Here is a 27526-nt window from a genome sequence, read left to right as displayed (position 1 = left end):
CCCAAACCCATGATCTTTTCCAAGAGCTAAATAAGTAGTTTTGTGCCTTAATATCACATAAATCACAACCATTTGCTCACTTGCTTATAGCTGGCACTTTATAAGGTCTTATAAGTTATACTGGGAATCTTTAACAATTTAACATTTTCAGTCAGGTGATAAGCTAATATTTCTTAGTATTTGTAGCTGAACAACACTTAGGCCAAGAGACATTTGAAGATACATTAGCTTAGCTATTATTAGAAAATCCCTGCTCTGATGGGAAAAAACAGTCTGGGTTAAATCTGGCAGTTGTTAGAGTTTAACAAAAATACACCAGGTTCAATTCAGTCCAGTTACACTGCAGAAAACAAATTTGTTCAGGTTGAAGTCTAAAACTCCAATAAAAAAAAACAAACCCCGAAGCGATTGAGAACTAAAAGTCTGACAACAATAGAGAACATCTGTCACACTTCAGCAGATAGGATGTGAGTCAGTGTCCTGTAAGCGCTCCTGTTGATTCCTTAACAAGCTGAACCTGTCATCACCTGACATCTGGATGGGTTTGTGCATGACTTCATGAATGTGCTGCTGTCAGCACAGTGATGTGAGATTGTGTGTGTGTGTGTGTGTGTGTGTGTGTGTGTGTGTGTGTGGGGGGGGGGGTGGTCGGGGGGTGTACGGGACTATTTCAATATTTACAGTGTATGCATGTTTGTAATCAAGTTTAGTCATCAGCATTGTAGTCTAGACAGTGTGTGAGCGATGGAGAAAGAAAGATTAAAAAAGAGATTGTCAAAGTGTCTACCAGCTGTCTATGTCATTAGCGAAACCGTCATCTCCTCTGCTACCGTTTGTGGAGTCTGAGTCAGTGTGGATTATGATGATGATGATAATAACGACTGTGCAGTTGCAAAAGGTGATTGTTGTGGCAAAGATAATAGGTAGAATCATTCATCGCCCTCCTCTGTGAACGATTATTCAGCCTAAACAAGCAGAAACAAAGAGGCAAAGCTCATCTGTTTTTTCTGTCCGCTTTGTTTACTGACAAAACTTCTCCAGGTGCTACCATTCTGTTTTTGCAATTATGCATTTGTTTGTCCCAAGATTCCCATATCCTGTGACACCATTAAACGAGCTGTTCGAGGTGGTTTAGAGTCTGTATGGTGGTTAATAATGCCATTTTCAATTTCAAATTAAGACGCATTAAACACACAGTTGAAAGACTAATCTCTTTGAAAGATTTATGGTAACATCCTTTTTCTTAAATTATAAGAGAAACTCTACACAGTGGACCGATATCAACAGAGCCTGATAGCGAGTAACCTCTGATTGATGCTTCTTTTTCTCTTTATTTAGAATTATATATCAACACTTATTACATTCTGCATAGTTTAATAAAAATATACAGTGTTTCATCTTTACTTTTTTTTTTCAGCTTGATGCTTCTTGACCTTGTAAGTCACGCTATTGGTTATTTCTCCAATGAGTAAGCCTGTAAGCAAGATATGGAACTGAATACATCGCGATTGTTTTTTGTCAAGAAGTTAAAGGGCAAAATTACAACATGAGGTAGGTTATTCATTATCTTAATTCTACACACAAAAAACAAGTTAGTTTCCTTTAGCTATACTTGAATCCACCATCATCAGCAGTGTTTAAGCAAAGACTTATCAGTTTCTACTTTAATGTAGGATTACGTTATGAAATTGCAACAAGCTGGTAACTCTTTGGCATGAGTTTCAAAGGTCAGTGACAATGAGTACTTCAACTTGTGTAAAATGTAATTCCTTCTATAAAAAGGATCCCCGTCTGAGTAACCGCTTATTTTTCAGTGAAGGAGATATTTGAACTCTTAAGATACTGCTTCAAACCTTCCACTCTTAAGATGCCTTAAGAGTGGATTTGTAAAGGTCTTTTGTGCAGCTGAAGTATCCAGCTACCTGCGCTTTACTTACGAGAAGTAAAAGGCTTCATTCTGCAATCAGAGGAGCCTTTTTCCTCTTTTCTAACTCTTTGCCCTGGTCTGTTCTCTTTTTTTTTCAGCCTCCACTTCCTCTTCGAGACACTCAAGAGGTTTCTTTTTTGCCTCTGGTTTATTTTCCCACCAAAAAAAAAAACAACCTTTCAAACATATGGTAGAAAGCCAATAGCTTCAGAGATCATTAAATGCTGCCATTAAAGACCATGAAGTGAAAAAGACAGTCTGAGACAAAAAAAAAGTAATTACAGCTGATGTTATAGAGTGGAGAGTATGAATGTGCATGAAAGGGGTCGAGGCTAATCGAGCACACATGCTGAGGAATGCGACTGAACAAGTGCGTATGTATGAAGTCACCATGAATGAATGTGGTAGAAACAATTGAAATTTCTAAACTGTTGGCTTCAATGTCAAGCCAACAAGCTAACACATAAGAAATTAATTGTGTCAGTTTTGGTAAATGTTTAAGTGAAGGGTGTTGCAATAGTTTTAAATATCATCAATGAAAGTGAATGGCTTTTTCACTGGTGAATTGAACAGCTGGTCCTTGGTGATATGATGCCATTTAGGCATCTGCATCATAGCTAATGTTTCCACGTTTGGTTTAGAACTTGAGTTGCATAAAAAAAATTAGTTTGGTCTCTATCTCTAACACTTCTGCATAAAATAGAAAATAAACTTGGACAGATGGGGGGGAGGGCTCGAGCTCATTTGGATCTTTTTAGTTGAGTTGTATAACACCAAACTAGCTGCTTTCCAGTGAATGTTCATGTAGTACAAGTCCAATCCTCTCCAAGTTCTTATCATGTTATTGAGGTTATTGTGCAGAGTTGGCCATGTAACAGAAAAAAAACATGACCCATGGGAATTCACACACATTTACACACTTCCACTGTGATGATCACATGGACTCCACCTCTATTTTCCTCTCTGCTGGAAACACACACTGCTCTATTTCTGGTCCCAGTGACGCTGGTCAATGAGTTTACATTTCCTCTCTGTCTCAGTGAATGTTAGCTGAAAATAAATCATCCACTAAATATCAGGCTTGTGTAAAAGTCAGAGATGTGTTTGATTTGCTTCTAATGTAGTAACTACAGACGATGGACTGTTGATTTGAAACGAAAGAGTTACAAGGAGTATTGAGTTTATGTAAACGATATTGATCTTACTTTATGCTTTTCTCCTATGTAAGGGGACCTTGGGTGACTTGAAAAATGCCATCAAACAAATAAGGTGTGTTATTGTTATTGTTAAACTTCTGCCTTGTCTTTGTCTGAATTTAGGCTGTACAGTAATTTTCCCATGAGCAATATACAGTGACAAAGAGTTCAACAGAAATACTTATACTTTAGATGGGAAAACCACAGCTTTCTATTCTCAATGTAAGAAAGACAACCAATCAATTGTAGAAATGATTTTTCTTCCTGCATTTTGTTTCTTATTTTGATATTTCCTCTATTCAAACCTTGTACAGTCCAAATCAAGATTTATAGTTGATGCCCCAGATATCATGGGTAGTGGAAGTGGTTTTGATTTATAATTCAGCATCACATTTCAACAGTTGATAGCTACGCTTGCAACACCAGACGGATGACTGATAAAGTTGTTGTATCATGGCTTAATTATTTTCCCAAACAGTTACTTCGTGAGATAGAGACTTATTTTAACTAATCCATGAAGTCAATATTTGTCTGTTAGTCTGTTTTATGACAGAACTTTCTGTCAGCTGAATGTTTGCAGTTACTCAGATTGTAATGCATCATCATAAATTATGTCACCTTCCTCTTACACACCACAACTTTTCTTCAATATGTCTGTGACACATGATCTCCTAACCTAACTTTTTGCAGACATTTTACTTGGAAGCTGGCAGGAAATAGTCTGTATAAGGTTGGTGTGAACTCTTCTACTGTTTGCATTCACACCTGCCACCTGTCTAAATAGTGTACGGACAATTCCAGGAGTCCAGTGCATGTACAGTATGAGAGAAGCTTAAAGCTAAATCCTACAGTAAATCTGCCTTTGTATTCTCGTACAGTACATTCTTGTTTCCTGAAAAACAAAGACAGACAAGGTTGTCATCATCCAACTGCAGCGGATTCAATCTTCTCACCCCATTTGCTGAGCTTGTGTTAAACCTTGTTATGATGCATTTTCACAAATGGATCAGTAGTGTTTCAGTCTGTGAACACTATCTGACTGTGTAGGATATTCTTCTGTGCGGCTGGATCACATTGTAACTGTGGGTCCTTTGAGGACACTGTCACATCCCCACTGTCTACTCCTCATTGTTAAGTGTCAGCCTGTCATCTCCTGTCCACAGGTTGGCGGTTAGGCTTGTTATTCCATCTCACAGGGGTCTACAGAGCTTCTCCCAAGAATACTACACATGCTGGATTACAAATGCCACCAGCCATATGCCAATTATACACCACTCATATTGTGGGCCATGCCAATTAAACAGCCAGTGTATACAGAGGATCCTGAACAATAAGGACAAAGCGAGCACTGAGCACACTCTTGATCTCTGCCTCTGTATTTCAGTTTAAAAATGAAAAAAGTGTCCTTGTCTTCTCCCTTTCTCAAACCTGAAAGCAGAAGGAATTTAAAATAGTAATCAAACCTCCAGTGATTCTGACTATGACATTTACAAGTAAAGCTTTCATTTTACTGTTTGGAAATGGGAGTGTCTGAGGTATTCTGCAGCATCAGATGGGACTGTCCTAGATGAGGAAACATTGAAGGATGTGGGGGTAGGTTCAGTGTTTTCCGGATTGAAAATCTCTGGATACTTTGTGCCTGTGGCTGTAGTGATAAGTTGTGAATGATTAAATGCAGTTTTCAGAGTGAACGCTTTCGTTTTTAAGAGATTGACCTCAAGCTGAAGACACACCAGAGTCTGTTTTGCCAATTCTAAATGAGATGTTAGACACAATTTTCTTGAACTTGAAAGCAAAGAGATCCAATGTTCCAGCTCACTATGAAAAGAAGACAAAAGTTAATAACTTATTCAACACAGATGTCTGTGCATTAAACTCAACTGATTTATTTTGATACTCTCTCGTATCATAAAAAAATGATATTTTATTTGATAGCTTTGTATTATTCAAATGCAAACCAATGGTCATACATTTATTGGACAATGTCATAACCTTTTCTTAAAAAGACAGAAATGTCATATTAACATTTAATAGCACCCATCACTGTTCAAATATTGTTCAAACATCTGAGAGATCTTACTTCATCTCTCCTGTGTGCTGTATTATGAAAGTCTGTTAAACTGGCAAATGCATCAGTGTGCCACAATTAATAAACAGTATCTTTATCGACTGTCGAGCTAACCTTCTGTGGTTTCCTCACATCCTTCCTCTAACTCGTTTAGACAGACTACCTTCAGAAGAGTGAACATTTGAAAGAAAAATAATTGTATGATCTTTGAAATGCTCCTTATAGCAGAATCTTATGTAACGATGGCTTCAATGTTAATCATACTTTATGTTCTCCTTAGATTTTTTTAAGGTGTTAAATGATGTATGAGCACTGCTTAGGCCAGTAGACTTCATCGTTCAGGATTCAGGTTTAATGAATAACATTTATTTTTAAATTCATGTGTGAATAACCCTACATTTTCCCTGATTAAAAGGAAACGTTTCATTAACCATTTGACAGAAACAAGGTTTACCACATACTGTGAAGTGAAAAGAGAGGAAAGCAATTTGCAGTTCTTATTAACGCTAATATTCCCAGTTAGATCTTCTTTACCTTATCTGACCTTTAACTTGAAATCCTCTTCTTCCTTCTCTTTCCAGTAAAGTACATGCGTGAGGCCACACCATATGTCAAAAAGGGCTCACCTGTGTCAGAGATCGGCTGGGAAACGCCCCCTCCAGAGTCTCCCCGCCTCGGCAGTCCCCCCATCACCTCTTCTTCCTCCTCTTCCTCCTCATCATCTGACCTCCCAGGCTCTCCCACACAGCCCTCCCTGTCTCTGCAAGGCGACAGGAGGTGTATACCGCTCAAGATGTGTTACGTCACCAGGGCCATGACCACAACAGACCCTGAGAACAGGTAGATGGGACAAACACACATACATTAAATATGCCTGGTTCGTATTATTCGAGCAGAGCGGTGTTCTCTGATGCAATTTTCTGACTGCCAGTGAGCTCAGGGAAGTTTAAAACTACCAGTATATGACAAAAAGGTTGGTGAAGATGATTGCAGGCAGGTGTGTTGATTGAAGATCCAGTGCAGGTGAGCAGAGTGAAGAGGAGAGAGTGGAAGGGGAGGGGAAAACAAAATGCTAATGAGTATATCCTGACCCTATGGTCCTGAACTGTGACGGTCACTCAGAACTCAGCACTCACACAAAACACTGAGAAATGAAATAAAAAAAACACACCGTGACACTCCTCAGTATTTTACAAGACAAATGTCATAAAGAATAATCAAAAGGGTCATATATTTTAATGTTCTTTTTCGAGAAAATTCTTTTCCAGACACATGCAAGCAAATGATAAATGAAGTGCTCTGAAAACAAGACGCTAAGAAGCTAAGAATCAAACGAGCAAGGTAAAAGGAAAACAAAAAGGCCATGGAACAGCTTTGGTCCGTTTTTGGCTGCCACGCACATGATTCAAAAGAAGCAGGGACATTTTCTCTGCCAATTCTCAGTTCACTTTAGACTGCTCCATGCGTGTACTGATATCGTGAGACAGTTTCACCTCCATATGTAACATTGTCAAGTTCAAATGCTCCTAGATCTATAAGCACTAGATTTTGTCACACCCGTATTTGACATTATTTCATGGTTTTCAAAGTAGTTTCCCCCCAGATTGCGCCAGTAAGTAGTGACCCATGGAAGTTGACTGTTTCTTTGCGCAACACTACAGCTGTTACTTTTCACGGACTGAATCCTTCGACGGACGTTTTTGAAGTGTGATTTCATAAAAGCAGTGTGTAGAAGGCTGTCCCATTCAAGGCTCCTTCAAATGCGGTGGACCGATGTGTCCTTCTTTTTCACGGCATCAGGTGTGTCCTTCGTGGCCACACATATCCCAGGTCCACTGCGTGCCAATTTAAATGATGTGGTAGACTTCCATTAGAATAATACACTTTTAAATTGAAATAATTGAATAATTCTTAACTCGTGCAAGAGGCTTAATGTGAAAATAGTCTCGAAACGTCTAATCATCTTTAAATTAACAGCGTAAATTATGTGATGTTACTTGTGTTAGGTAGGTGCCTTGTTGCTCGTTGGGGTGGCCCCTAATAAAGAGAGTAAAGGTGGTGCAAACCAGAACTTCTCGGTAAACCATGACAGACCATGACAGCTTGAGCTGTTAATAAAAGTTCAAAATATTCCTCCTCAAAAAAGGTAGCCAGACAGTTGGAAAATCCGAAAAAGTTCATATTCCCTTCTGCATAAAAAATATGATTTTAAAGTTCAGTTAGAGTTTAGGTAAGATGAAGCTAGGAAAAGGGTGCATTAGAAGTGTTTTTTTAGAGATCTATGTGTGTCATGTGAGTGTAGTGGCAAACTTGGATGAACTGCCTGAACAAGCTCACAGACTTTGTGTCAATATTGTCACAGGAAGATACTCCAGTGTTCAACTTCAAAACAAAAGAGATGTTTGACTAAAGGTTAACAAATTCCTCCCAGATCCTCGACATTGTGACAGAAAGAGAAAAGAAATGTCTCATGCTATCCTGATGGGATTACACAATACTGTTTCTCTTCGACTTTTAAGGGAGTTTTCAGTATTTCTAAATATAGACGTTGGAAGCGTTGGCCTGATAATTCTCAGTCAGCAGGGGGGTGGTCTGTTAGGAGACGCTGTCATGTTAATTGGTTGGTAATGTAACAAAGGCAGAATCAAACAGCATGGGGGCAAAAATAGATTTACTGTTTCAACTTTTGTGGTGCTGGTCTGTGAATATTTGCCTTCTGTCTCAGATTCATTTCCCTCTTTTTCCCTCCTTCGAAGGCAATTCCCTTCCTTGAATTTTTTTTCTGGCATCCCTATCTTTCCTGGGTTTTTTCAATCTTTTGTTATTGTTTGTGCTTTTCTGCCCTTTTAAAAAAAACAAACACTTTCCTCCCTTTTCTTTGATATTCTCTTTGTGTGTTTTTCCAGCCTTCTCTGTTATCATGCGTCACTATGTCTGAATCAATTCCTTCTTTCTATCACCATCCCCTTCACATTATTCTCTCTCTCTCTCTCTCTCTCTCTCTCTCTCTCTCTCTCTCACTCTCTCTCTCTGTCTTGGTCTATTTTAAGCTTTCAGTCTCTCTCTATCATCCAATAATGTCCCCGACTGCATATATGTGTAATAATTGAAGTGTGAGATAGTTGAACCTCTGTAAACTTCAAAGCTTCATACCATGAGGGCGACATCAAAGTCAAGTGTTAACAGTGAGCAGTGACTTCAAAGTTTCTCTGTCTGGATGGACGTTGTTAGACGGCGCACTGAACCATCAAATGTAAATGCTTACACTCACAAACAATCAGTAAACACACACAAAGAAAGATAAGAGCAACACCAACGGTTTGGAGTCGATGGTTCTCTGTTGGCTGGCTGTCATGTACAACTTTTCGAACAAAAGCTGTGCTCTGTACTATGCCTCTGACATTACAAGCAACATGGTGAAGGGTTGTCGATGGTTGAATTGATTTTTATTTTATTATTCTTTTTTAAAGATTTAGTTTTGGCTTTTTGCCTTTTATTAGAGAGAGATATACAGAGGACAGAGTTGGAAATCAGGGAGAGAGAGGGGACTGACATGCAAGAAAGAGGTCAGAGGCTGGAATCAAACCTGGGCCGCCCGCTTTGAGGACTAGCCTCCATATATGGGGACGTGCACACTAACCACTGCGCCACCAGCGCCCCACAATCACAAAACTACTTTGAATCCATACAACTTAGTTTTTTTTGTTTTTTGTTTTTTGTTTTTTATTTGAACACTTTTTTCATTCTTGCCCAAATTACAAAAGAAAGTAGAAAAAATACTTCTGTCGTGACTCAGGTTTATCAAGTGATTAGCTTAGCATGAGGATTAGAGGCCAAGGGGACAACTGGGTTCAACCAAATGAAAAATAAGTAAATAAAATGGTTTCAAAATTTCATTGGAGGAGCAACTCAAAACCTTTTCTATTAAAACATCATTTGCATTGCGCAAAGTGTTTGTCTCCTTCAGTCCACTTCATCAGTGTTTGCTTGAAACAATCATTGTGAAACTAACTCTGGACATCTTTCACAAAACCTGGTTGAGCTATTAAACTTTTTTAAAGGCCAAAAAAGTTGAACATTCACTTTGTTGGCTGTAACTTTGACTTTATTGTCCAGTCGGTTATATCCACAATCCAGTCAATAATTTATCTGGTGTCAAGCTGGGTTTTTGCTTCACAAAGATAACCCAGTGTTTTGTGGTTTGATAGAGCAGGAGGGCAGATTCACAAGCACAGATAAAGCCAAATTTACTTTGACCAGCATGTTTTTTTCCATATGAAAGTCCATTCTCAAAGCCAGGACAAATTCCCCTTTGACTTTAGTAAACATTTAGTAAATGTTTAAATGAGAGGACACCCATGCTGAAATGCACTCTGTTATACTTCATCCATAAAACTCACATTTGTCGTATAAAATAGAATTTATCAGAAAGTGAAGGGTAAGACTAAACCTACTCGCCCTTTCCCTATTATTTTGAGTTCAAAACTGAAATGATTTAAGAGGCATTATGTGAAGTGACAGGGATATCTGGTTAATCTTTTTCTACCTGACGCACTAAATGTTGCATCCCTCTGAGACTTTTCTGTCTTCATCTCAGCAGATGTTGTTTAAACTGTTTTAGAGCCGGTGAGGGCAGACAGGAGAAATGAGGAAAGATAGACACGTACAGAGATGAGAGAAGTGATGGAGAAGAGGAGGACTTGATTTATCCCTAATTTAACTCAAATGCCATGAAGACATTTTTAACACCCTTTACATTTTGAGAGAACGATAACAGAGAAAATGTAGTTATAGGATCACACTCCTATTATTTAACAAAATACTAACTGTAGCCTTGTTACTGGCTCTTTTTAACTTTGATATATATATATTTTGAAGGATTCACACTCGTATTTCTTCAGGAATTACATTGCCTTGTTTTTTCATGTATTTTACTTACACAAATAAATATCTTCTGAAGTGTAATGTTAGTCTGCAGCATCAAAGCTGAAACCTTAAAAACCTTCAGCGTCATGCTGTGGGGTCTACAAAATATGTAAAGATGAACTTCTCGATTTATTCATTGTCTTACTTTGAATGAAACATCTGTCACTGTAAACATGAATAACATTCAAAATCAGGAAGCACTGCTGAGGGGATCAGGCAGTTCTGAATAATGGTGCTGTGCTATATTTGAACCTCAAAGGAAGTCTAAAGTACTTTTAGAGGACTTGTACTTAATCCCAAACTAGCAGATTGATTTAATTCATGCAATTTCAAAAATAATTAGAAGCCTTCAAAAACTCCTAAAATAAGATAATAATTTATTCATCTCACAGACTAAGAAATGTACAAATTTACTGTACTTCTTCAGATCTGCCTGGATAAACACTTAATTTTTCTGTAAATTAGTTTTCTAATTACATAACAATAACATTTACAGGATAGAATCATTGTTTTTTTGGCCTACATCTTGAGAGGGGGTTTATTTGTCACGTCAATGTCATAGAATAAGTAAATTGAAAAGAAGTATTCCAAAGCTCAAGGACTAACTTGCAATTTGCCTCTGAAGAATTCCTCCCAAGGACTTCAAAGATTTTCATTGCCAAGACTTGTAACGTGTTCAGGACATGCCACACAAACAGCTCTGGTTGAATCCTGTGTGTGCAGCAAAGATTATTTCACTTTCATTTGGAAGTCATAAGGTCTAAACGAACAGGCCTAAAATGAGTAGTCAAGTCTTGACATGTTGTCTTGTCTTCTAACTGTACTGTACTAATATTAACTCTAATAGTCCTTTGTTTTGTTTGACTTACCGAACTTGGTTATATTTGTTATATACTCTGTGTGTGTGTGTGTGTGTGTGTGTGTGTGTGTGTGTGTGTGTGTGTGTGTGTGTGTGTGTGTGTGTGTGTGTGTGTGTGTGTGTGTGTGTGTGTGTGTGTGTGTGTGTGTGTGTATGTATGTGTATGTATGTATGTGTATATATATATATATATATATATATATATATAGTTTTTCGTGCTTACTGATTTACATTCTTTGATTTTAATCAAAGCGGTGAACAAGTTGTCTTCTGATCATGGAATAACATTATTCTATGATAGGACATTGTTTTTATAACTCATTAAGTCTGCATTAAAGTGACATGTCCAATACAGCAGACACAAACACTTGCGGCCCAGTAGTTCGGGTCAGACAAACAAATAAACAGCGTCTTTTAATTTGCCATGAGAAGATTTACTGTATATACACTGTATATAGTCCATTTATAGATCATCCAGTCCATGTTACTCCACATGTAAATGCTTTGTATCATGCAATGCCACTCCATTTCTTCGGAAATGCCATAGAACGGTTTATCATAACTCTACACATGAGTATATTTTTTCTATTACACACAATTGTTCTACCAGACACAAATCTAGCCCTGTATTCCCCCATGCCAGGTCCCTTCCTCCCCCTCTGCTCTCCCTCTGGCCTGTCCTTATTCAACTTCCCTTTTAAAGGCAGCCGTTGTATTTTTAACCCAGACCAGAGAAACACCTGGAGCGAATCAAGATGGTCCCCTATCCTCTGAGGGTTTAATGGAAAAGCAGATTCATCACATTCACCTGGGTTTTTCCTGGTCCCCAGGGTGCACTGTATGAATAAAAAGAGCTGCAAAGAAAGCGTGTTTGTAGAAATGAAACCACCCTGCTTTTAGAGTAGTTTCTATTTTAAATCAGCAAGAGCTCTGGTTGTGCTGTATTGTTTTAGAGTTGGTGGTAAAATATGTAGATCAAGAATGTATTTCCATTCACATTATGATTTGAAACTAAACTCTGCTGTTTGAAAATTGCCATATGTGCATCTAAATTTTCGTTTCTTTACTATGGTCATTTTCATCTACTACTAGACTGTTGTCCTGTTGACATGCAGTGGGAAATTTGTGGTACTTCTATAAGACTAGTATTGCCATAAAGAGTAATTGAGTTGACTATCCTAAATTACAGAACTAACATAAATGAGCTTTTAAAATGACTGGTGGACAGTAAATAAAAAACACTGGATAGTGAAAGATTTTTATTAGCACTCGTGTACTGCTCGCGAAACAGGACATGCGTGGCGAGGGAAGTGTGGAGTGGGAGGTGTGGTGGGAGCTGAAGGATAAAGGAAGCGTATCTGAAGAGGGCATTGTTTTGGTCTTAAAATCTACCAGTCTTAAAGCCGACACATTGAATTTTGGTTTTGGCAAGTCAGAATCTTGAGATATGCCAAAAAGCATCGAAATGATTTTGACAAAAATCAGTGCATCAGGATTTCTGAGATTACAGGGTCTAGTGTTAGGGTTAGATGTTTTCAGGGTATGATCGAGCCGCTTTGGTTTTAAATTGCTAAAGAGCAAAAATGCAAAGGAGCGTATCAGGCACACATGGAAGAAGAGTGCTCAGTATGTGGTTGATTCCAATGTGCAGTATTATGTGGAAAAGTAGAGGATCCTGTTACTAAGCCCCTTTAAAGGCATCCATTGAGCTGCAGTGAAACCTCTAAATAAGCTTGTGGATAAATATACCATAAGCGTTTGCTGGATATTTTATAGGAGAAACATGGTATTAAACCTTGTACATAATCTCAGACTCATCTGTTAACCCCCCCCCCCCCCAAAAAAAAAACCCATTACGTGGAAGAAAAAAAAAACCAGAATGAGGTGTGTCTATCACAATACAATTGCCTCCCTATCCAAAAAATCACTGAAGTGAAACAGACACCGTATAAAACCCACTGAGGACCTCACAATATCCCTCACTTAAGTAGTGTAAATACTCCCATGTAAGAGGTAACATATGGAAATTCAGTGGGAGGAAGCATTGTGGCATATGGCCCACAGAGGATGCATAGGCAATTGACCTGAATGAATTAAAAATGTAATGCTCTTCATGTCATTATCCCAACTGGATGCCCATTTTTAAGTGGATAAGGAAACTGAGCATCTACTGTTCCTGAAACCTAAAAGGACTGAATTTGGTTTCTGGAGATTCTGGTCTGACAACATTAGCCATATATTTTCAGTCTTATTAAAGAATGTATTCATTGTGGGTTGTGAACCATACAAGTTTAAGAACCTCTGAAGATAACAGAGAGGTTAAAGCTGTTTGAACTTTTCTTATCTCTTCCTCCAGACAACTGGAGTTGCACTCCCCCGACGCCAGGCACACCATTGTGCTGCGCTGCCCCGACCAACCATCTGCCCTGTCCTGGTTTTCCGCCATGCACGCCATCACATCCTCACTGGCACAGGTCTGTCTTTGATTTACTTGGTTTTTCAGGTATTATTTATTAGTGTGGCCATAAAGTGAGATATTTTAATGGTCACATACTGTGGCCTTGATTCAGCCCCCTCAGAGCTGTTTTGAATCTAATGCTTCCTGAATGATCATCTCTCCTAAAATGTGCTATCCCCTCCCAGCGGGCACTGGCAGAGGTCATCCAGAACACCGGCAGGATGGAGGTGGCTGGCAGCAAAGAGATACGACACCTGGGGTGGCTGGCAGGGAAGGTAGGCATTTGCGTTTGTGTGTCTGTGAATGTGCCTCTGTGCTTCTGTGGGTGCATGTTGAAGGGATAGGCAGTGTAAAATGCTTTGTAATTCCCTACTGTATCATTTTATGTGTGTGTGAGACAGCCTTGTCTCAAAATTTCTCACATTTTTAATGGGGTTCCTTCACTGTTGGTGAGCAGGTTTATGTGCATATTGGTGCTCTTGTTCTATCTTTAAGAGGACCAATATGACTTTTATTATTTAAAGTTTGTTTTGTTGTTCCTCTGATCATTAGGCGAAGGTTATTATTTTAAACATGTACATGTATTCTACATGGATGCAAATACATTTGCCCAATCTTTGTAATTTATAATTTTATCCATTATCATAATCTATAATTGTCTTTGTTATTTTGTGACCTTGTCAACTTCTATTATTGTCCTTGTGCTCTATAAATATACGTTAGGTGACTGTACGCTTGAAACTAGGAAGTTTGCTGAATGAGAAAGGTTTTAAACTGTCCTCAAATAAATCATGAGAAAGTAGCTTGAAAGGGGTGGTCTTTTTGAATGGAAGGGTCTTGCTTGAACGAATACTTTATGTTATATAATATCATCTATTATGTAAATGAAAGCCTTCATGGAGTTAAACAGGCTTTTACTTAACATATAGAAAAATGCAATTGTACGACAAATGAAAAACAAAAAGACAGAAGAAGCTGAGCAGAGATTTAGGGGAAAGTTTTACCCCTCCCTATTTTCTTTCTTTCTTTTTTTCCACAGATTTATTTGGGGGCTTTTTATGTTTCATTGTAGAGACAGGACAGTTGAAAGAGTCGGAAATTGAGGAGTGAGAGAGATAGTGAGGAATAGTCACAGGTCACATTCAAGCCCAGGCCACCCCCTTCTAGGACTGTAGCCTGTCGACATGGGGCACACAGAGTAACCACTAAGTGACTTTATATTCTGATTTGGCCATTTGATGCCTGTTAAGGCTATGAAGAGAATTTTCAGGTCTTAAAAGTGACAGAAAGAGCTTTTGGTTTCGTTTAAGGACAGTACATGGCTTGCTGCTTGGCATGTGATTTTGATTGTTAAGGTGGAAAAAAAAAAGAGGAGCGTTGCATTCTGCAGTCACGGTATAGAATATCAAATGAAGTTCTGTGTTTGCATGTGTGTATGTACAGGTAGCTGTGTCTTCATGCATGTGCACGTTTGAAATTCACAATAGCACAAAGGCAGGTATAGCTCCATTCTCTCTTTGACACAGAGACACACAGACCTGCAGTAACACACGCGCGCGCACGCGCACACGCACACGCACACGCGCACACGCGCACACACGCACGCACACACACACGCACACACACACACACACACACACACACACACACACACACACACACACACACACACACACACACACACACACACACACACACACACACACACACACACACACACGTACGTACCTGTCTAATTTAGTCTACATGAATTTGCCAGTATTTGATCCTTCAAATGCAATACAATACTGTTACTTAGCAACATATTCTCATTATGTTAAAAAAAAACTGACCCTCAACCCTTTAAATCCCTCGATGTGATTGGTTGAGGCAGAACTTCAAAGAGCAGCTTAGGATTCCATTGCTGGGCTGCAGATAAGCTCTTATAATGAGAATAGTTTTGGAGCATTCTAAAATAAAATACTAGGCTTTGTGTGTGTTATATGTTAAAAGACTAACAATGTGCATTTTGAAGAGAAAGCGAGGGGTTTGTCTTCATAGCAAAAAATCATGGATGTTGAGGTAAAACAGTTATTATAGAGAGAAACCAAACCGTTGTGTAGCCAGTCTTGGATTAAATTGAGAGGTAAAGAGTGTTCTACCTACTGATGAGTGAGATTGTCACACACACACAGACACACACACAGACACACACACACACACACTCGTCTCTCTGAAAAAGCAGTAGGTCTATAAAGCAGCTCACTGGCACAAAGTCATTAATGTTACTGATAAAATTCATGCTTTCATCTAAAAGCCTGAGACCATTTTTCAGTTTTTTGACAGAGTGTTGCTATAATTAATTCTGCAGCATCAATTCAATCAAGGTAGTGCTTGATTCCATTCAAAATGAGCAACCTTGTAATAGTTTACTTATTTTGTTTTAACAAATTATAATCTTAATCAGTTGTTGGTTAATTAGTTTGGGGATTTTAGAAGGGAATGAAACATTTCACAGCTCTGAAAAATAAACCTGTTTATCTTGTTTTGAATATATAAATGTTAATTATTTTTTTTAAATAGTAAATGTCAGATCCCTGCACAAGGCAGGCAATGCAAGTTTATAGCACATTTTCAACAACAAGGCAATTCAAAGTGCTTCATACAACATCAAAAGCATCAAGACAGAGCAAAAATAAAAGTAGAACATTTAAAAATCACTAAAACAAATCATTTTAAACATTCCTTGGCATTTATACTTCCTCGTTCAGATCCCAGATTTGAAGGACTCCCTTGAGTTTGCCCAGAATCCTGAAAACATCTTGACAGAATGCATATTTTTAAAGTTGTATGCAAAACCTCCAGCTGTTGGTTAATTATAACAACAATTATGACAGTAAATGCCAAGTTGAGTCACATTAGATTTTCCCAGAATCCGGAAAATGTCTTGACAGGATGCACCCTCCTGATATCCAAGACTGTATTAAGGACCAACTAGTGTGTATGGACTTCACGTGAGCCACGTGGTAGTTTGGTTTGCACAGGATGAGGGTGCATACAAAATGAGCACAAACCTTACAGACTCTTTGGTTTTTCTGTTCATGCTGCAGACGGAGAGTGAAAAGCAGAGTTGGAAGCCGGTGTTGGTCGTGGTGACGGAGAAAGACCTGCTGCTGTATGACAGTCTACCACGAGGCAAAGAGGCCTGGCAGAGTCCTGCACACACTTATCCACTTTTAGCAACACGGTAGGTTGAGACCTGTATGTATACAAACAACCAAGATACACACAGTATGTTTACACCATCACATATAGTATTTATGGAGAACACTGTGTTGCACCAGTAGAAGGATTTTTTATGATAAAAAATTAAGTTTGATAATGTGATTGAATATCTCGGCAAACAGGCTAAAACTTACACTATAGCTGCTTTGAGATGGGTGCCTTTAAATCTTTAGCTTATTTATTTTGTTTTATTTGATTATTTATTTAAAATGTATATTTGAAAATGTATTTAAAAATGCACATAAATTAACATAAACATGGTAATTTGAAGATTGTAGCCATAGGCTCATATCCCCCTGTAGTCTCTAGGCAGGTTGGTGTTACACACACATTCTTTACATGTAACACAAGGAGTAAAAAAATGAATATGTTTTAACATGGAGAACTGTGCAGAATTTTATAAAATCTGCTTAAACCCAAACACTTGAAACATCTTTCCTCACTTTTCCAAAGCAGCATTTGCCAAGCCAATGTTAAACTGTGATGAAAAACTTTCTATCTATGACAAGGGAAAACAAATGTTTAATTTATTGTGAAATTAATAAATAATGGAATAAAATGGGGGAAAAAAAGTCTGGAAAAATATGAGTACAAATTGAAAGATATGGCTAAAATTAAAGTGTACAGATGCTCGGTGTTACTAAAAAGTACAGGTTTCAGGGAAGCATTATTTGATGAGCACAATATCCTAATGACAAAAATATACTTAATCACAATGACTTACTTTTTTACGTCTTGCCCTGTACTTTCTGACATGGGTGTGTATGTGTTAATACAGCCTGGTCCACTCTGGCCCTGATCGGGGGTCGCCTCACTCTGGCACGGAGTTGTTCTTTGCCACACGGACCGGCACACGACTCGGAATTGAGACTCACCTATTCAGGGCTGAGACCACCAAGGATCTGTCCCTGTGGACCAGACAGATAGTTAACGGATGCCACGCCTCAGCCGAGATGATCAAAGAGGTCACTACAAGTGAGTATTGAGACACAGAGTATTTACATTCAGATTTAGTGACTTATGATTCCTAAAGAAAAAGACATATAAGCACAAATAGATGCTATAAAGCACACACAGGATGTAGCTTTTGGTGAATGGAGTGTGCTTCACAGGTCACTTTGCAGGAATCTTTGATGCTTCCTCAGACGCGTTCAGGCAAGCTGCAGCAAAACGCATCCAGAGAGAGTTAAGAGGCTGTAAGGGGAACTAGTGCCTAAGGTGTTGTATAGCTTTAAAATAAAGTCTGAACCCAGAGCATAAAGCAAAATGTTAACACGCACTCAAACACTCCTGAATCTACTCATACACTGAGATAGAAGAGGCTTTGGAAGATTTTGACAGCCATATGGAAAGATGTGGACAAAGTACCAGCTATTTATAGAACGGAATGCTACTCTTGTGCGTGCGTGCGTGTATGCTGTTTGGCATTGGGTTTTGGTCGTCCAGGGAATTCCAACAGATAGCCCCTCCATCTCTCTCCCTCTTTTCCTCCCCCTTTCTCCCAGTACAAAATGTCCTGGGAACTGCTCCTCTCCCTTGGGTCCCCCCCTCCTCCCACTATCTAAGATAACACCGTGCCAAATTAAGTTTCACTTCAAACTCCACTCATATTTAAAACAGGGTGAATCTAGAGGCAAATGATACACGACCCCTCTCGTCCATCCTGGTTGTCAGTGCTGTTTCTGCATCGGTTACCGCCTCCATACTGCTGTTGAAAACTCTCATAAATGGTGTCTGCACCCACTGATCTGGCTGAAATGTTGCACTGTGATTAGCATAGCGAGGGTACATCTACATCCATCGCACAATTGAGTTAAATTAAACACTCAAAAGTGTTTATCTGTATAGTAATTTTGCACGTTGTTTGTTTATCTATTTATATCTGCACCTTTTGTTGTGAATACTTTCTGCTGTTTTTTTTTATCCTGCACTACGAGCCAATGCAACAAAATGTCTTTTTTATCTGCACTGTAAAGTTCAAGTTTGAATGACAATAAAAAAGTCTAAGTCTAAGTTTGATGAGTATCAGATGTTAGATGGCACGGTGGTTAGAAAGGAAATGTGAATAATAAAGGACATCATTTGTAATCCCAAGACAAAACGCTGTCTAGACTAGAACAAGCTGCTTATTATCGACGACTGGGAGCTTAAATGTAGCAGCAAAATTACAAAGCAAAGTGAAGTCCCATGGTACACCCACATACACAATTTTGATGATTAGATCACAGGAAAGTGAGGGAGTGTGCACACTATTTGATTAACATCGTCCACTTTCTGGTAGTTTTGTGACTATTTGCCGTCGTATCATTCTTAATGGAGTTTTAAACATGTTCACTTTCAGCCTGAGTAGAAGTCTAATTAACATGGATTCATTTCAACACCTATACAGTGAAACACATCAAGGACGATGATGACGTTACACGGCAAACAGTTCCTTTTTTATACATCTAACATATATGAAAACTTTTCATCTGAAGTTTCTTCCTCACAGATGAAAATGTTAAAGTTGCAGCTACAGATGCGTGCTTTGACTTTTTGCTTTCTCTTGTCTTTTTTGTCATTTTAAAGCCAGTTTTCAGAACTTTTTTTTTTTTACCTAAAAAGCCAGTTCAAATAAGAACCAACATTGTAAAGCCGCAGGATGTAAAACCAAACCAAATAGGCAGACGAATGGTCCACAGAACTCCATAGACCACAGATAACCATTCCTATTTTCAGAGTCAAAATTATTCATGTTATAAAAAATGCAGCTCTGAGAAGCTCTACTTAAACAACCATGATGTCAAACATGCTCAGGATCTGAGTTCAGTGTTTTAAAATGCTTCAATTTGCATGTGAGCAATCAATAAAAAGTACAATGGAGGCTAATGAGACATTAACCATTAATACGAGGGCTGGACATATTGAATCTAGACATGATTTTAGTTTAAGGGACAGTAAAACAAAGGTCAGAGCTTATACAAAATAAGACATGACTTTTGCTTAATATAACAGCATCATCTAATAGTGTTTGAGACTATTCACTGGACTTTTAGCAGTGCGAGAAGTCCGGGAATCACACAGTGCAAAATTAAATTAGATTAAATCTAAAAATATGCATCAAAAATAGTTAAAAAGAGCCAGCAACTAGGCTACAGTTTTTACTGACAGATGTATAAACAAAACATTATCATGCACACAGTGCATATACACTGCCATCAACAATATTTTCACCAAATACCTGTAAAATACCAAATAAACCTTAAGTGGAGGAACTTCTCCATTGCCAGTCAGTATATATGGCCATCGCATTAAATCGCACAAGGACGAGGTGCCGCAAATATCGGAATAAATTTGTTGCAAATCTTTTATTTAGTGTTTGCCTCAATCATCGTGCCCGTGTGTCTGTAACGGCTGCAGAGTCGCCGGTTCATTTTAAATGCAGATGCAAAGACTTTGTATGCACAGTGGTCGGTTCTCTGACTGCTGAAGGTGATAACAGACATTTTACACACACACACACACACACACACACACACACACACACACACACACACACACACACACACACACACACACACACACACACACACACACACACACACACACACACACACACACACACACACACACACACACACACAGAGTTAAACAATATATCATTCAGCCCTGAATGTCTTTACGAAATTTCCTCACCGTCCATCTATAGATGCTAATGTATTTCTGTTTGGTCCAAATTGATGGACAAACTGACATCATCATCCATAGATCAATACCGCAACCATGGCTGTACATTTCTGTTTCATTAGATGTTTGTACTGTCATACGCTGCTGATTTACAGGTAGGTGACATAAAGCAGCAGACTGAGAACAAATTAGAATGGTTATACATTGTTATCATGCACCACTCAATATCTGTCCAAGATGGATCACATAAATATCATCTAATAGATTACTGTCACCCAGACCTCCGTTTTTTTTGTTATGGACATAGAAATGTCATTTACACTTCCCAGAGAAAGAGTGAGATACTGCATACAAAGTGAATTCAGACAATTATCAGCATTCGCCACTTGAGGAGTTGCTGCGTGACCTTGTCAGCTTTTCATCTGTGAAACATTCTGATAAATCATTGCAATGTTTTATTCACTGTCAAGGCTTATGATAAAGACTATCGTGAGGAGAGAGCAGCTCTCAATCACTCTCTGGGCAGCAGGCCATTCTTCGAAGGATTTTAAAGGGGAAAGTCATTCGTTCATCTCTGAAATCAAATTTCACAGGCACTTGGCCTGCTGTCATTTTTTGTTATTATCATGTCCAAGGTGACTTCAACTTTTTGTCTGAGGATTATCTTGTTTTTTGAGTAATTAGTGGAATTTAACACTGTTTGGCCTGAAGCCATAGTGACAGGTTTTGAAAAGTCACTCTGACTTCTTTAGCTTGTCTCTCTTTACTGTCATCCAAATAACTTAATAACTTTAATAATCAAGTCTCATGTCGCTGATAGTGAGGTGATCTAACATTTTACAATCAGTGGATTACAAAAATCTCATACAAGCTGTCTTAAATCTGCTCTCTGGAGCTTTTTATCATCTCTTACAGTCTTCATCATCACATAGAGACATGTACAGTGGATTAGGGTTACATTGTGGATTCAGAGCAGATTTTACTTCTTTCAAAAATGTTGACAATTTTAAGGGATGGTTTTGGGACCCACATTAAATCTGTTTCTTGCAGAGTCAAATGAGATAATGGACACAACCATCAGTACATTTATCATTGCGGCCTGCTATATATTACTTTGACCCTACAAAAAAGGTCAGTCTTGAAGGCAATAAAATCTACATCACAATTTACGTGACTTTTACAACGTTTATAAAAGACGGTGTAAAACCCTCAAATCAGTCTTGGTTTTACCGTGATCTGATAATACATGATTAACTGGTTAACAAGATTTTTTGACTCTGAGTGCTTTAAAACGTTTGTCATTTGCACCATGTCAGTGATTCATATACTCCAGTACTCTCTTTGGATTCTGCCTGAGTAAAGGAGTCCAATTCTGATTTTTGACATCTTAGGTCCTTCTTTGAGAGCATCTGTGGAGGGGCTGAAGTGCAAGAGTTTGCGTCTACTCTGGTTCACTGGCTGTTCAAACAAGCTTTTATATAAACCGGGTGTTGTAATTATTTTCCCACATTTTATAAGGGTACACTTTGAACTGCAGTTAAAAACTGAATTTAATGACCAGCTGCAGATGTATCTATGTAAATCCCACTAGTACCTTTATTGTGCACACCCCCAGCCATCTGTTAATTCAGTCTGCAGAGGTGATGGCTTTACAACTGTGCTAAATTGTCTTGGAGGTCGACTGGGTCTCTCCTAATGAATGGGTAAAAAACAACAACTGTACCCCTGTGGCTTTGGAAAATGAAACCAGTAACCTGCTATGACATTTGTACTTTATCGGGTTGGATACAGTTTGGAAATGTGTAATATGGTTCTGCTGTCTGTGTCATTGTAAATATAAAACAAATGGAATAGATAGTTCCATTCCTGATAAACATTTAGTATCGCCGCCTGATGTGATGGTAACAGAGTTAGTGCGTCCCTCCTCTCTCACAGTCTCTCTTCATCCCCTCGTTCGTTCAGCTATCACTCTCCACCCCTCCTCATCTCTTTTCCACTCACCGTCAGGCGGAAAGAAGGGCTTTTGTTTCAACCTGAAAAGCCCCTTTCTCTGTGTCATTGTGCCTGTGAGTGTCTGTGTGTATGTGTTTGTTCTGGTGGGAAACCCTGCTTGCTCCGCAGATCAAGACTCTCAGGTAATAGAGTAGGGTTTCAGCTCTAATTTTCAGTCCCAGTCAGAACAAAGACGCTACACTTTCTGCCCCATTCACAACTGTTATTAGGGAGACGTTTGTCCTGTCTGATTGTTTATACATCATTAGAAACATATTACATTTTATGAGACTCATTCCACATAATGAAAGAGACGTTTTTATGATATATTACACCGTAGATTAGGCTGAGTGTGTGGCGTCATTTTTCTACTTGATTCACAGTGTGGATCTTATCAACATTGGTTGCTGGAGTTTTAACCATATCACCTCTGTTAATGTACTGTTTTCACAGTAGATAGTGAAAGGAGACATGACTGTTATCTACTGCTGTGCTTCTGTCATGAAAACCTGTCTAAAACTCAGACTATTCCCTGGACTTCATCTGTAATCTAAAGTAGAACCTGCCTCTGTGGAAAACATGATGGTGAATTTGTATGCAAAATAAAGGATTTGACAAAACATTGTTAACGGTTTAAAAAGAAGAAAAATGGCTGCAACCTTCAAGAATACTAAACATGTATTGCAAACACATTTGTCCATCAATACAATTCTTTATACAGTTCAATTTGAGAAAGATTAACCTTTCTGTCAACGCAATTTATCTGCGTTTGAAAGTGACACATCAGTCAGAGACACTTTAAGATATTGACCTTTCATATTAAAAAAGATAAAGCGTGAGATTTGGTTTAGATGGCTTTGTGGGAGGTCTCAGAAAACCAAAGACTGCATCTGGATTATAACTTTGAGGCAAATAAGTGTGGATGTAAAGACTCTTTCTGAACTGGGCTCGTCTCTGACGTTGGGCCTATAGCCCTTCAAAACAACTGTTCTGTGACTCGGGTTACAGAACGGCTGCAGACATTAGTGCTATTCAGACGTTTCCAGCTGCGATTTACACCCCGGTGTAGTTCTTACTTCATTCTGAATGCCGTGGAGGTGTAATGGGGGGATGAAGTGATCCTACCTCTGCACCCTCTTTTTGGTAGTGACAGAGGTGTTACAGAGCAAAGATTCAGTGGAGCCAGTGGGGGAGCACTGTGTGTGTGTGTGTGTGTGTGCGTGTGCGTGTGTGCATGTCTGACTGTGTGTTTATGTGGAGTGCTCCCTGTGTCATGATTACTACACGCTGAAACGCAATGTGAATTGAAAGACTGGGAGAAGAATTTAAAGAGTTTAAGGCTGTTGACTCTGACTCCCATTTCCACCTTTGCCTAATCTTAGTCTCCACCCTAATCTCCAACTGTTTGTGAAGGGCTGCTTTTTCTCTAACTAAAGCTGTGCGCCATTCTCCTTTGATGCAATGTTTCTAATGTTGAATGAAGTTGCTTCAGGTTTATGGTGTTTTCCTGGAATTTGTACAAATTTAAGTTGCTCAAGTCAATTAGCATGCACTTTCTATGTCTATGATTTTGTTGTTGCACATTGCAATCCATTCTGAGTTAGGAAAATTGGACTCACAAGATTTATTTGGTTTTGTTCAACCATTTTCTACTTTGTGTGTTACTGTGTTCACATGTAGAGAAAGAGCAGAACGAGGAAGGGATTTAGGTGAGTGTAGATGATTAGTGCTGTTAGAAATTGAGAATCAGCCTGTTAATAATCTGACAAAGAGCTTCAATCATGCTTCAGGGAGCAACAACATACACAAATATATGCAAACACACATTCATAGGAATGAGAAGACATACACTCATATATGCATCTCCATGTCTCTCACATTTACAGACAAATACACCATTTCTCACCCTCAAACATGTGCACACACATACACACACACACGCACACACACCACAGGCTGCCTGCAAACAATGGAAAGAGAACAACGCTCCTCCTGCTCATTGTGTCACACAAACATGCCGCTCTGCAGATCAGCTGTCATCAAGAGAAAAGAGCTTCTGTTGTAAATGAAGTTTTCAAACCATACTCTTCATGTCTGCAGAGGGGAGGGGGTGAGGGAACTCTGCTGTCAAGAAACAGAGAAATGGGTCTAGATACAGCGAGATCATGCTGTGTGGGAACGAGGCAGGTTTGTCGTTAAAGCAGAGGAAAGTGATGCGTAAATTGGGAGAGTAGATAAAGATGGTGCACTCAGCTTTCAGCCAGAACACACGCTGAGAAGGAGAGCGGAGAGAGAGCAGGAAGAATGAGAAGATGGTGTAGAGCAGATACATTACTCTGCACTTTAAGACATGTGTAGAAGACATGAAACATATAAGATGTAGCACTGCCAGGCTCCATTGCAAACGGTTCAACAGGAAATCTGCATCACAAATAAGATAAACAACCAAACTGTAGAATATGTATTAAACAGGAGACCTTAAATCTTAACTACATATTATTAGGTTGAACCTGCTAAAGGTAATATGATGTGTTGCTATTATTAAGTCTACCATCACATAAAAATTGGTTGTATTCTATTTAATGATTCTCATAAAATCATATTATAATAACAGTGGAACCAATTTCTCCTAAAACAGTGAAAAAACAATTAAACCAAAAGCAAACATTACAACCTGCATAAACAAAACACCTAAAGCCCTGTCTTGCTAGAGCTTGAGTTTTTTTGCTTTATGTACCTAGTCATTAAATCTGTTCATCAAATGATAATACAACTAAATTGATTGAAAGCAATAGTATAATATAGTATATTTATTCTAGAGGTGGCTAAATGAGAAATTCTATTAATAAACAAACCAACCAATAACATGTCTCTTAAATAGGCTAAAAAGAGAAACTGTCTTTCATTCAAAGTTATCTTTTTTTCTGTCTGAAACAATAACCATTCAAGCACTTTGTACAAATATCCAAATATCCTGGATCAGAATGCTTTAATCATAGTGACAGGCCCTGCCACTTCAAGCCAACACTTGCCACTTAAGTTATTACACAATAGAAATTATAAATCCTCCCTAAAAGTAAAGACAAGAGAAAGTTATTCAAGGTCAGAAATGTAGTAAATTTTTAAAGTCTTCAAAAACTCAGAAAGCCTAGGAAACAATGAGTAGTTACTGATCCCTGGCACACACACGTACTCACTGCTGGGGGAGTAGGCAACAAAACAAGGAAAGAAAAAATCTTATCATTATGGCCAGACATCTTCTCTGTGGGTAAAGTCACACAATTGACACTCTTGTAAGCAAGTGGACACTCATAAATCAATTTAGGGCAAACTATGGGTGCTAACACTGATACCTGCATTTAAGTAATAACATGTCAATAATATATTAATAAAAATGCACTCTCTAAATAGAAGCAGCAACAACTTCACAACATGCAATATGTCTAATGTTTGCTGCAACTTGCAGCCATCTGTCAGCTTGGCCACACTAATAATTATGCATAACACAGCATCATTTTAATGAGTGATAAATATGAAGAATAAACTTTGTGAAATGTTCATGAATGTGAAAATGAGCTCAAGTACATTCTTGCCATTTTTTGTTACCTCATTAGCTTTCTTCAACGATTTATTTATTTATTTTTATTGTTTTGTCTTTTTGTGTAATTTTAATGCCTTGCTGCAAAACCAATCACCCTTAGGGGACAGACAAAGTTGAAGTTGTTTTGATTTTAAATTATGATGTTCAGTTTGGCATGTTAGCACTGTGCCTTAAAGGGAAAAAAACTTGCTTTGGAATCAGCCTGGAGTGGCTTCTTGGCACCTCTGCAATGGCTGCCATTATCGGCCCCTGAGGTTACAGTTTACCTGCTACTCACATGCATATGTGTGATTTTGTTTCTTTACAAAGTAGAGTCAGTAACATTGTGTGTTGTGTTGTTCAAAACACAACGAGCTGGACCCCTCCTCCTGGCTCAGGTCCCTCAGAGGAGCTCTCTCACTGCAGGACGTAGTGCCTACGTTTTACTGCTTGTACTCTTTTTTTTTTTTTTTAGAGCTGTACCTGCTCAACATTTCACCTCACAGTTTGTATAGTTTCTCATTTTTGCTGCTGCGTCAACGTATGTCACTTTGCCAGTTTGAATTCGTTGCTGACTTGTATGCACTGCTCAACTTACTCACTTGTGTGCTGTCATTGGCTCGTGTAAACACAAGAGCGCCACGCCTAAAGACATGCCATGACAACCAAAACAAATCCAGGCAGACAGAGTATCTGGCATTACTTTTGTAAAAGTCTATATTTTATTGTTTAAGAATAATATGTTCTGACTTTATCTTTAACCTCCCATCATGATTACTCTATATCCGCATATTCATTAATCGTCATTTTTTAATGTAACAATCTGACTCTAAAACATGTTTTTTTTATGCTGCAGCTTGTCTATACCAGGGTCAGGAGTGCCGGCTGGTGATTCACTACGAGCAGGGCTTCTCTGTGCAGGCTGACCCCACACTGAGAGACGGGGAGAACGTGGAGGAGAGAGGAGCTCGCACTCCTAACAGTCACCGGGTGCTCCTCTCATACCCTTATGAAAAACTGAAGATGTCATCAGATGACGGTGTACGCATGCTCTTCCTTGACTTTGGAGGGAAGGAGGGTGAGATTGTAAGTGTTTCTTTTTTTAAAGGTGATTTTATTTGTTGAAACAAAAGGAATAATAAGGTGAGCTCAGGCGTCGTCTGTGGACTTAAAGAAACAACTAAGTGAAGTGAATTCTTTAGTCTGGTTTTCTCTGTGAGAAAATTCTGGGTCAGTTCCAAGGCCATTTATATTCTGTATACTAACCAGTGTTGAGTATACTTTTGCAGAGGACTATTAATTTTTCATGAAAAAAAAAAGTTTGAACAAATCAGAAACCTTGTTTGACCTCAATCCATACATGATAACCGTCATCCTCACTTCAAATTCTATTTAAATTTCAATTTATGATAGTAATGACTTTTGTACAAAAGCAAAATACTTCCATACAAACAAACTTTGACAAACTCACCCAATTTTATGTCAGCAAAGCACATTTAAAAAACATTATAGTGCTTAAACATACAAGTATGTACTGTCAACCTATGATTATACCCATTTTCATTTGAAGCCAAGTTTAGTTATTCAGAG

The 27526-nt window shown here is 38.5% G+C and overlaps 1 protein-coding gene across 1 annotated transcript in view; it reads left to right on the top strand.

Moving 5' to 3' along the window:
* Positions 1–27526, top strand: part of sntb1 (syntrophin, basic 1) — a 35476-nt gene that overhangs the window by 4539 nt on the left and 3411 nt on the right. The window contains exons 3-8 of the mRNA XM_079344126.1: positions 5773–6031; positions 13333–13450; positions 13620–13709; positions 16524–16660; positions 17477–17673; positions 26793–27022. Coding sequence (XP_079200252.1) covers positions 5773–6031; positions 13333–13450; positions 13620–13709; positions 16524–16660; positions 17477–17673; positions 26793–27022 — 1031 coding nt within the window. The remainder of the gene's footprint in view (positions 1–5772; positions 6032–13332; positions 13451–13619; positions 13710–16523; positions 16661–17476; positions 17674–26792; positions 27023–27526) is intronic.

This window comes from Symphodus melops (assembly GCF_947650265.1).
Source record: "Symphodus melops genome assembly, chromosome: 5".
Taxonomy (NCBI): Eukaryota; Metazoa; Chordata; class Actinopteri; order Labriformes; family Labridae; genus Symphodus; species Symphodus melops.
Note: the sequence above shows the minus strand (reverse complement) of the source record. Positions and strands in the feature narration are given on the sequence as shown.